The 12,207-nt window shown below is 49.4% G+C and overlaps 1 protein-coding gene across 7 annotated transcripts in view; it reads left to right on the top strand.

Annotated features, from left to right (window-relative positions):
* Window positions 1-12,207, top strand: part of SLC20A2 (solute carrier family 20 member 2) — a 102,517-nt gene that overhangs the window by 62,008 nt on the left and 28,302 nt on the right. For all 7 annotated transcript variants that reach the window (XM_075997420.1, XM_075997421.1, XM_075997419.1 and 4 more), the window contains 3 exons: window positions 3,441-3,581; window positions 4,886-4,971; window positions 10,316-10,412. In XM_075997420.1, coding sequence (XP_075853535.1) covers window positions 3,441-3,581; window positions 4,886-4,971; window positions 10,316-10,412 — 324 coding nt within the window. The remainder of the gene's footprint in view (window positions 1-3,440; window positions 3,582-4,885; window positions 4,972-10,315; window positions 10,413-12,207) is intronic.

The raw sequence follows: 12,207 nt of genomic DNA, 5'->3' as shown, positions 1-12,207 counted from the left end.
TTTCTCAGCTGGACACGTCGTGTTGTAAAGATGTGAGGTTCAAGATCACTTTCGTATCCACAGCCGTTGGTGTTACTGAATTTTACTTACCTTCACTGAACGTATATTTCTCAGCATAGTCAGATGTAATTGAAATTTTCCTTTGAAGTATAACCATTATGTGTAAAGTTCACTCTTGACAGTTGTGAGAATGTCTAAGATTTAACTCTGTCAAGCCGAAATTAAGATTTTTTCCCCGTCAACATGATGTGAGTAAGATGTGTTGAGAGTATGGGGCCAGTAAAGAAAAACACTGACAAAATTAAATCTTTTTTTTTTTTTTTGAGACAGAGTCTCACTCTGTTGCCCAGGCTAGAGTGAGTGCCGTGGTGTCAGCCTAGCTCACAGCAACCTCAATCTCCTGGGCTCAAGCAATCCTCCTGCCTCAGCCTCCCGAGTAGCTGGGACTACAGGCATGCGCCACCATGCCCGGCTAATTTTTTCTATATATATTAGTTGGCCAATTAATTTCTTTCTATTTATAGTAGAGACGGGGTCTCGCTCTTGCTCAGGCTGGTTTCGAACTCCTGGCCTGGAGCGATCCGCCCGCCTCGGCCTCCCAGAGTGCCAGGGTTACAGGCATGAGCCACCGCGCCTGGCCAACAAAATTAAATCTTAACTGGAGTTTTTCCTTTTGTTGGACAAGACCTGGGGGAGGGCTGGTGGCGCCTGCGTAAGACGCTTGCCAGCTTGAGGCTGCGGGCGGCCGGGGAACCTCCGTGCGCTGGAAAGTTTTCTGAGCTGGGCTTTGTGTCACTCTGACTTTCCGTGGGGACGGGACAGCTTGTCCAGCTTTTCAGCTTTCCCGTCCCTGGCCTTTGGCTCTTTCCTGAAAAAAACGAGGGATACTCAACCTCAAGTAGAATTTGGGTTTACCAAAGCAATTTGAGGTTTTGCTTGAATAACTTGATTTTGTTTGCTTTGGTTTCTTTTTCTTATTTTCTTGGTATGTGGTCAGATGAATCTCAAGCAACTATTTTGTTGGGGATCTGTATGCGTTAACCCAGGTTTTTAAGGTTGGGGCTCTCTGCGACGGGAGCTATGTCAATTTAAGAGGGCAGTATAATTGCCGTCAGCCAGAACCAAAGCCCGGTCGTTCTGTCCAGATGCCAGAGTTCTCCGTCCTCCTCTTTGAAATTCAACATCCACTCTTTCTGCTCCCTCTCTCCTCCCCTGCCCTTTATTCTCTTCCGTTTTTACTCTTTTCTTTTTCCTTCAGTCACTTCTCCCCAAGCCCATGGGCGGCTGTGCTTTCCGACAGTTGTGTAGGGGTGACAGGGCTGGCTGGAAGGGCTCGCCAGCGCCAGCTGATCTCCCCAACTGGCCGTCTGCTGAGAGCCCCGCTCGGCCCTGGAGCAGTCGGTCGGCTTGTTCGGGAACCAGCAGTGCTTCCAGAAGCCTGCGGAGAACTCACCGCTCCACATCTCCTGGCAGAAATGCCGCCCTAGCGTGAACTCAGGCCTCCCTGCCCACCCAGAACCGCGGCCATCCCAGCCACCCTCTGTGCTGCCTCACATCCCCGTCCGCCTCCCTGGCGACCCCGGGCTGCTCTGCCATTTCTGTCACCTTCCCAGGGAACAGTTGCCTCCCCACCTTCCCTAGGGTTTATTGTCTTGCACCCTGATCCCATGCTTAATGCCTTTCCTCTTCGTAGGATGTCATTATCCTACGCCAAATTAAATCTCTTTCTTTTTCCCACTGCTCTTCTTGGCATTAAACGTTCCTGAGGCCGGGAGCTTCTGCACTCCCAGGCCCCAGGCAGGTACTCCTGCCTCCTCCTCCTGCTGCCCCTGCACCCTCCCTACCACCCCCCTCTCCTCCCCTCTTCCTCCCCAACGCAGCAGTCCCGCACCCCTGCCTCTCTTGACAAACTGCCGCTCCAGGACACGCTTTGTAAAGTCAGCCAGAGGCAGGATGGCCGCTGTCAGGAAGCAAAAAATCTCATGGTCTGAGTCCAGCTGGGGAAGTTTATCCCATTCTCTTAACATCATTAGATTATTTTAACTGCTGTAAGACGATGAATCGTGCGGTTCACTTTTTGAAGCTGGGGTTCTGTGCTACGAAACGTGCTCCAAACTCTGGCTTTACTTTTAAAACAACTAGTCCCCGAGGAGCCAAAGCTCAGATGTGGAGGCTTAAGGGGCTTGTCCGTGGGGAGCCTGGTGCTGCCGCCCAGCCTATTCCCGTCTGGTGGCACGAGGCCGGCCCCCTCTCCTCCCAGCGTACGCTCTAGGGACAGGCACGGGGTCACGGCCGGCTCAGCTCAAAGGTCGGCACGCCGGGCACTCATGGGAGCAGCTGTTCGTGTTGCCTCACGAACTGGGACCGTTGACAGCCACGAATGATCCCTCTGCAACTCAGATATCTTTGAAGGAAAGGCCAGGAGTCTGCTTAGGATTGTTGCTGCTGCCGGGGCAACCAGATTTCCAGAATTAACCTTTGGGATTAATAAATGTGCCCGGCTTATCGGCCGAACCCTTTGTTCCCTTACAGTTCTGCAGGGCCTTTCAGCAACTGTTTCTGAAAGCGATCTCTCCCAGCTGATGCTTTTCGGCGCTCACTTCAGAATTTGATCTGCTTATGAAAATACCTGAACTGAACTGTAGCCCAGAAAAACACTAAGCCTGGAAGAGAGTGGTGGGATTGGGGCGGAAGGGCATCCCAAACTAAGGGATCCTCTTATGAACAACTGAGTGAAGCCTCTTTCCAGTATGTTGCCTTTCTCCTCTCGTGTTCATCTAGAGCCCTTTTAACTCTTCTGCTTGGCTTTGGGCAAACCTCACTCGGAACAAGCTCATCTCCAGCACCCTCACCTGACTGTGACAACAGGTGATGCGTCGTTAGATACGGAGTCGCCATGTTGAAGAAGGGGTAGTCGTTCTGTCCACCACAGTTAATTGAATGATTCTTGTCGGGACTGGAGCACTTTGTGAAGAAACAATCTGTAGAAAAAAAAATTTTTTTTTATGAGACAGAGTTTCGCCTTATTGCCCAGGCTAGAGTGAGTGCCGTGGCGTCAGCCTAGCTCACAGCAACCTCAAACTCCTGGGCTCAAGCCATCCTCCTGCCTCAGCCTCCCGAGTAGCTGGGGCTACAGGCGTGAGCCACCATGCCCGGCTAATTTTTTCTATATATATTAGTTGGCCAATTAATTTCTTTCTATTTATAGTAGAGACGAGGTCTCACTCTTGCTCAGGCTGGTTCGAACTCCTGACCTGTTTCCCGCCTCGGCCTCCCAGAGTGCTAGGATTACAGGCGTGAGCCGCCGCGCCCGGCCTAATCAAAATTAAACTCAGGGAGATGTTGCAGAGAACAACAGTTTGGATTTTTTTTTCCCCCTGGTGGCTGTCTGAGGGTCCACACTCTGTATCTGACTTTTTCTCCCTTATTTCATTCTGTAGGTTCGGCTGTCTGGCAGCTGATCGCGTCCTTCCTGAGGCTCCCGATCTCGGGGACCCACTGCATCGTCGGCTCCACCATAGGCTTCTCGCTCGTTGCCATCGGCACAAAAGGTGTGCAGTGGATGGAGCTCGTCAAGATCGGTAATTGCCATTCTCTTTTACCTGTGAGGACGGTTTGCCTTTTCTAGAGTAAGTTTTATTAAATGTGACCTTTTATCTTTTCCCTTCACATGCCAAGGTTTAGAAGACCTACATGGTATGGGTCATGCATTTTCCCTTGAAATTTCTGTCATCGGAGATGGTGAACTGTTACGTGTTAGATAGTTTTTTAACTCCGCTCTTTTAAGATGTTGCATTGGCATCTAGCTTTGAAAAGCTCACTCTTTGTTCTTCTCGGAAGACAAATGTTTTCGATCGAAATCGGTCTATAGCTCAGAGAAAGTCGAGGCCCCAGGAAGGAACACGGCACGAATCCAGGAGTCACGGCGGTGGGGAAGCCTCCGAGTGAGCCCCGCGTGACTCCTGCGTTCGCGGGGCCTCCGGTCTGGCCCCCGGGAAGCAGGGCCCTGCCGAGTGTTCCTTCTGGGTGCCAGGCCTGCCTCGTGTGAAGGTCTAGGAACTTAACCTCCTGGAGGCAAATCCATTCAACCTCGTAAGCAGCAAACCACGAGTTGTGAAAAATTTTCTTATGCCACCTGCATCCCCTGGGTTACTCTTTTTTTTTCTTAAACCAGAATCTCAGTGGTCTTGGAGCTCTGGATCAACTGTGTCCCTCACCTGCCAAACAGGGACACAGACTACCTGGAAAATCACCTTATACCCTGCGCTTCTTACAACAGTGGTTCTCAGCCCCAGCTGCACTTGAGAATTACTCGGGGAAGCAATTTAAAACTACCAAAGCCCAGGCCCCATCCCAGGCCTCCTAAATCAGAATTCTGGAGGTGGAGCCAGATAATAACAAGTTTTTGAACCCTCCCCACGTGGTTCCAGTGTGCGGCCAGAGCTGAGAACTACCTGGCTAGGGGCTCAGAGTCTCAAGGTTCCCAGAGTTAGATGTCAGGAATGAAAGTAGCGGGCTACTCGTGGAAAATGAAATGGAAGTTGGCCCATCTTTTACACGGCCTGCACTGTTGGGACAAGCACAGGTTCTCCGTATACACTGATAAGAAGGGAGGCAGGGGGCTCTGTGGGACATGGTCACTTGGCCACGCACTGCTGGTGGGACCAGTTACGTGTGACTGTGTTCGTGTCTGAGGATAGCTGTAAACGCGTCAGCTCTGCCGAGTCACAAGGGCTTGTTAGGTTCTGAAAAAAAGGTAAACAATTCTGGGAATATTTATTAATGTATGTAATATATTATGGCTATCATGGTATTCTATAAATATGGCCATGATTACATATGAATTTTAACATTCATTAGCTTTTTTTTTTTTTTTTTTAATCAGTTGCTTCTTGGTTTATATCTCCACTGTTGTCTGGTTTCATGTCTGGCGTGCTCTTTGTACTGATCAGAATTTTCATCTTAAAAAAGGTAAGTGAGGCTGTTTGAGTTCTTTTTTTTTTTTTTTTTTTTTGAGACAGAGTCTCGCTTGTTGCCCAGGCTAGAGTGAGTGCCGTGGCGTCAGCCTAGCTCACAGCAACCTCAAACTCCTGGGCTCAAGCAATCCTGCTGCCTCAGCCTCCCGAGTAGCTGGGACTACAGGCATGCGCCACCATGCCCGGCTAATTTTATATATATATTAGTTGGCCAATTAATTTCTTTCTATTTATAGTAGAGATGGGGTCTCGCTCTTGCTCAGGCTGCTTTCGAACTCCTGACCTTGAGCAATCCTCCCGCCTCAGCCTCCCAGAGTGCTGGGATTACAGGCGTGAGCCACCGCGCCCGGCTTGAGTTCTTTTAAATTTCAGAACCAGTTTTGGTTCTACTCAGTAGAAATTAATAGCGAGAGGGATTCGACGAGTAACTCTGTTTATGCATTGTGAAGGCATAGCACCCTGGAGTTAGAGTCAGATATTATTGTAAATAGAAAGAGCCAAGGGTAGATTACCCAGAGACTGCCCCAGAAACCAGCGTCACACATGGTGTTTGTCGCTCTGTGCTTTAGTTCATTAGTCAACACTCCTAGGAATTGTGCTCAGAGCTCAAAAAGGAAAGATAATTGTTTCCTGAATGTTAGACATCATAGAATAAGATCGCGTTAAGATCTCGAAATTGACTATCATTAGGAACAGCTGGAGAATTTTCTTACTCAGATGTAAAGGTGTGTTCCTGTTTTTTTTTGTTTTTGGGTTTTTTAAATGGAGAAAGCAAGCTTGAAACACTGACTCAATTTGAGGAGAGGACAAAAAGAGGAAAATATACTTACTGGGATATATTTTGTCTTAAAAACTTAGGATTTGCTGAGATCAGTAATCCAGAAACAAAACGTGACTGTCTTTTTTTAATTGACAGTCAAGGGAGGGGCTGTTGCAGTATTTGATGAGCCACAGGCCCGTCTTTGGTAGCTGTGCGGTCGCATGCCGGGTGGCCTTCCTCCTGCTGTCTCCTCGCTTGAGAGTGCAGCTCCTTTCTCTTAGCACTGGCTAGGCAGCTGTAGAAAGGCTCTTTCTCTTGGATGGTATGCACTTGCCATCATCCTATCTCACCCTTCCTTCCCCTGGGATTGGCCACACTGATATCCATCATCCTATCTCACCATTCCTTCTGGGATTGGCCACACTGACATCCATCATCCTATCTCACCATTCCTTCTCCTGGGATTGGCCACACTGACATCCATCATCCTATCTCACCCTTCCTTTCCCTGGGATTGGCCACACTGACATCCATCATCCTGTCTCACCATTCCTTCTCCTGGGATTGGCCACACTGACATCCATCATCCTATCTCACCCTTCCTTCTCCTGGGATTGGCCACACTGACATCCATCATCCTATCTCACCATTCCTTCTCCTGGGATTGGCCACACTGATATCCATCATCCTATCTCACCATTCCTTCTGGGATTGGCCACACTGACATCCATCATCCTATCTCACCCTTCCTTCTCCTGGGATTGGCTACACTGACTTCCATGATCCTATCTCACCATTCCTTCTCCTGGGATTGGCCACACTGACATCCATCATCCTATCTCACCATTCCTTCTCCTGGGATTGGCCACACTGACATCCATCATCCTATCTCACCATTCCTTCTCCTGGGATTGGCCACACTGACATCCATCATCCTATCTCACCCTTCCTTTCCCTGGGATTGGCCACACTGACATCCATCATCCTATCTCACCCTTCCTTTCCCTGGGATTGGCCACACTGACTTCCATCATCCTGTCTCACCATTCCTTCTCCTGGGATTGGCCACACTGACATCCATCATCCTATCTCACCATTCCTTCTGGGATTGGCCACACTGACATCCATCATCCTATCTCACCATTCCTTCTGGGATTGGCCACACTGACATCCATCATCCTATCTCACCCTTCCTTCTCCTGGGATTGGCTACACTGACTTCCATGATCCTATCTCACCATTCCTTCTCCTGGGATTGGCCACACTGATATCCATCATCCTATCTCACCATTCCTTCTGGGATTGGCCACACTGACATCCATCATCCTATCTCACCATTCCTTCTCCTGGGATTGGCCACACTGATATCCATCATCCTATCTCACCATTCCTTCTGGGATTGGCCACACTGACATCCATCATCCTATCTCACCCTTCCTTCTCCTGGGATTGGCTACACTGACTTCCATGATCCTATCTCACCATTCCTTCTCCTGGGGTTGGCCACACTGACATCCATCATCCTATCTCACCATTCCTTCTCCTGGGATTGGCTACACTGACTTCCATCATCCTATCTCACCATTCCTTCTCCTGGGATTGGCCACACTGACATCCATCATCCTATCTCACCCTTCCTTCTCCTGGGATTGGCTACACTGACTTCCATCATCCTATCTCACCATTCCTTCTCCTGGGATTGGCCACACTGACATCCATCATCCTATCTCACCATTCCTTCTCCTGGGATTGGCCACACTGACATCCATCATCCTATCTCACCATTCCTTCTCCTGGGATTGGCCACACTGACATCCATCATCCTATCTCACCCTTCCTTCTCCTGGGATTGGCCACACTGACTTCCATCATCCTATCTCACCATTCCTTCTCCTGGGATTGGCCACACTGACATCCATCATCCTATCTCACCATTCCTTCTCCTGGGATTGGCCACACTGACATTTATTTCCATCTTGGAAGGTGCCGCCCCCTCCTCCCTGCCAGGCTTCACCCTTTTCATTTCCTCTGCCTGGAATCCACCCTCACCTGGCAAACTCCTACTCAGCCCTCAGATGTCACTTCCTAGGAAGCCTCTCCTCTCCTGCCCCCAACTTCTGGTCGGTCTCCCCTCTCCTACTCCCGCAACACTCTGTACCCTCTTGTCACTGCACTCAGCTGAGTGCTGTTTATTTCTTGCTCAGTTGCCGGTTCACTATTTGACCTTAAGATCTGTGAGAGCAGAAACATGACTGTCTTGGTCACTTCGGAATTCCAGTGCCTGGCTCTGTGCTTGGCACCTACGAGGCACTTGCTAAACACTCGGGAAGAGGGAGTAATGGGCGCTTGGATGGGCAACAGGTGATGGAGGGAGTGAAAAGAGAGAAAGAAAGGAACAGGAGAAGAAAACACAGGTCAAATGTGACATTTGTCATTTGAGTTTTAAGAATAGGTTATTTGAGGCCGAGCGTGGTGGCTCACGCCTGTCATCCTAGCTCTCTGGGAGGCCAAGGCGGGCGGATTGCTCCAGGTCAGGAGTTCAAAACCAGCCTGAGCAAGAGCGAGACCCCTGTCTGTACTATAAACAGAAAGAAATTAATTGTCCAACTAATATATATATATATATATATATAAATCAGCCGGGCATGGTGGCACATGCCTGTAGTCCCAGCTCCTCGGGAGGCTGAGGCAGGAGGATTGCTTGAGCCCAGGAGTCTGAGGTTGCTGTGAGCTAGGCTGACGCCACGGCACTCACTCTAGCCTGGGCAACAAAGCGAGACTCTGTCTCAAAAAAAAAAAGAATAGGTTATTTGAGAAAACCTAAGGAGATTTAATTGAAAAACACAAACTCAGGGCTGACTGCACACCTGCACAAGTTATGGGTTGGGGGTCTTCCTCTAGCAACTGCCGTCCCTAGGAAATTAGTGCTCTGGAAGCCAGCAGCACAAAGCACGTAAGCACCCAGTGTTTTGCTCTCAGTGCAGCCTGGGTTCTTTTCACGTGATGCATGGCAGACCATGGTGCTGGCTGCGCCCCTCGCCCCTGGCCCGGCAGCCTCAGCGTTTGCGACTCCTCCGCCTCCCGGGCCTGGTCCAGTGTGACTCTCTCACCGCCGAGCCGCCTTTTGTCCCTCCTTACACCTTGCTCACTCCACTCAGGCTTCCCGACGACTGCCGACGGCTCCCTGAAACACCCCAGAGCAGCGTCTTGATGGGGTGCGCTGTTCCGCCAACATGCATGGCTTCCAGACACGTTTGCGTTTGGCAGGAGGTGTCTTTGAGAAGAGCCTCTGCTTATCCATTCTTCTGTAGCTCACAATCAGGATTGATTGATTAATTAATTAGACAGGGTCTCACTCCGTTGCCCAGGCTAGAGTGAGTGCCGTGGCGTCAGCCTAGCTCACAGCAACCTCAGACTCCTGGGCTCAAGCGATCCTCCTGCCTCAGCCTCCCCAGTAGCTGGGACTACAGGCATGCACCACCATGCCCGGCTGATTTTTTCTATATATTTTTAGCTGTCCAGCTAATTGCTTTCTGTTTTTTCAGTAGAGACGGGGTCTCCCTCTTGCTCAGGCTGGTCCCTAACTCCTGAGCTCAAACAATCCGCCTGCCTGGGGCTCCCACAGTGGTAGGATTACAGGCGTGAGCCACCTCGCCTGGCCTCACACACACATCAGGTTTTAGCCCCAGTTTTCCTTTAATCATGGAAGGTAGCGTGTTCATATAAATGTGCAAGAGTGTCTTAACGTAGTTATTGGAAGTTAGTCCCTTTTTTGACTATTTCAGCAGCACCCATGTGCCAGTGCTCTATTAAAGACTTCCTAGCCCGTGTGTTTGCATCAGATTTCTCCGTAGATCTGCTTAAAACTAAATTTATTGCATGCTTTTCCGAAGTTATGGAACCTAAGACACGTACAGTACCATTCTTTGTTGAAGTATTAGATTTAGGGAGTGTTGTAGCAGGAGCCTAAAAGTTCTAAATAAATGTTTTACTAGGCAAGGAACCCAGTTCTTTTTAGCTGTTAGTAGTTGGAAGTCTAACACTATGCCTTGCGGGAAGATCTTGAAAATCATGGCGCTGGGTAATGTAAAGTTGAAATGTGTTGTGTGATAGAGCAGACAACAGATGTCTAAGTCACTTGACTTAGGGACAGAGGTGAGAGTCTCAGAACAGGTGTCGAGCGTAGGCTTTTAGGGCCAAACCCGCACGTAGCTAGAGTAGTCAGCTCCCCACGTTGCGAAAATGTAGAGGCTGAGCTCCGGGCTTGGGTCCCCGGGAACCGACCTGACCTAACAGCCCTTTTCCGTTGCTGAGTCTGACATCAGCTCATGTGATGCTAGCGCATGAACGGGCCCGCCGGCCGCAGTAGTGGGCTCTTTGACACTGCACTTGTGTGGCAGAGATGGCCCCGGCCGGTGCCACGTCTGCAGACGTGAAGCACGTCACGGGCAGCCTTTTTTGGCCACACCGGGCTTTGGGGAAAACTTTCGTATAAATAGTGTTCTCTTGTCATTTTGCCTGTGTTGGCTGCAGATGCTCCTCAAATCCTGACCTCCCGCTTTGTCTCCTTGTCCCGCAGGAGGACCCCGTCCCCAATGGCCTCCGAGCACTTCCAGTGTTCTATGCTGCTACGATAGCAATAAATGTATTTTCCATCATGTATACCGGAGCACCAGGTAAGAATTCTCCGGAAGCTGCAATCCAGCAGGCAGAGGTGCATCGGATCCTGACAGTATCCGTTTATTTGGTGCTGGCATTTGTCGTGAGCTCACAGTAAAAAAGCATCACTCATGGCCTTTATGGAGTAGTAAAAACATCAATAAACGTGTTTACCTGTTGTAAGTTCCCAAGAGATATGTGAAGTACAAAAGCAGCAGACTTTCAAGTTTAAAAAAACAAAACAAAACAAAACAAAAAAACCCATTCTGGCCTGTGCCCAGCTGTGTTGCCTTTGCAGCTCACTCAGCCTCTCTGAGCCGCAGAGCCTGGTCTGAGCGCACACACCTGTGAGGCGGGGCGGGCCGGGGCGGGGGTGTGAGGCGCCAGGTGCCGGCCGGTACACGGGTAGCAGTCCCCACATCCATGGCATGGCAGGAGGCTCCAAGTGCCGACAATGTAGAGATCCCCGGAGATGCTAGTGATCCTAGCACTCTGGGAGGCCGAGGCAGGCGGATTGCTCCAGGTCAGAAGTTCGAAACCAGCCAGAGAGAGACCCTGTCTCTACTAAAAATAGAAAGAAATTAATTGACCAACTAAAAAATATATATACAAAAAATTAGCTGGGCACAGTGGCTCGCGCCTGTAATCCTAGCACTCTGGGAGGCTGAGGCGGGCAGATTGCTCCAGGTCAGAAGTTCAAAACCAGCCTGAGCAAGACCCCATCTCTACTAAAAATAGAAAGAAATTAATCGACCAACTAAAAATATATATATACAAAAAATTAGCCGGGCATGGTGGCGCATGCCTATAGTCCCAGCTACTTGGGAGGCTGAGGCAGGAGGATCACCTGAGCCCAGGAGTTGGAGGTTGCTGTGAGCGAGGCTGCCGCCACGGCACTCACTCTAGCCTGGGCAACAAAGTGAGACTCTGTCTCAAAAAAAAAGGTTCTGACTACCAGCCTTTGCTGGTGCCAAACCAATTCATCTGGGAACTAGAAGCCATGCTTTGTTTTTTCAGATACTGAAACCAATGATTTTTTTCCCCCAGAATTTCACCTTTTTTTCCCATTATAATGGTTTTGTTTTATGAGAGTTTGGAGGGTTTTTTTGGAGGAGGCGGTATTGGTTAAAAATTAATTATTTTCTTTTACATTCTGGATAGGAAAAACAAACTTTTGCATAGTATTCTTATTTGCACGCATTTCAGTGCTGACGAACTAATAACACTCCACTAGATATTTCTGCTAATGTTTTGGTAGAAGGGGTTTCTCTTGGTGAGATGCCTTCCTATAGCCAGGTCCTGAGCAGGCCCACTGTTGCAGGGCGTGCAGTCGACAGGTTTTAGTTTGTGTTGTTTCTTCATCCCGTTAATGTCCTTTACGGCTTAAGATTCATTTCGTGGCCGCGTCTGACAGAAAAGTCTCCCACTCTGTGTTCTAAAGATGGATTTCCGCCAAATGACACATCAAGTCACAGTCGAAAGTGCCATCTTCCAAAACAGAGGTGAATTCTTATTGCTTTCTCAAGCTAGGCTTTCCCGGTGCAACTGAGATGTTATTCGGCACATCTAATTGTATTTTGTGTACTTCATTGAAAATAAAGTAGATTTCTGCACGATTCTAACAGTGTATAACCTTTAACGTTGGTAGGCAGCGTTCACAGCATCGACCCTAACGCTGCTCGTTCTTGGGGCTCTCAGGCTTGGGGTGGTTTCGGGGCGAGCGCGTAGCAGCTGCCTCGCTCCATACGGAAAGCGCAGCCAGAGAGAGATGGGCTCCTGCACTCAGGGTCCCTGCGGGTTTCATGATTCGTG

Source organism: Microcebus murinus, chromosome 24 (assembly GCF_040939455.1).
Source record: "Microcebus murinus isolate Inina chromosome 24, M.murinus_Inina_mat1.0, whole genome shotgun sequence".
NCBI lineage: Eukaryota > Metazoa > Chordata > Mammalia > Primates > Cheirogaleidae > Microcebus > Microcebus murinus.
Note: the sequence above shows the minus strand (reverse complement) of the source record. Positions and strands in the feature narration are given on the sequence as shown.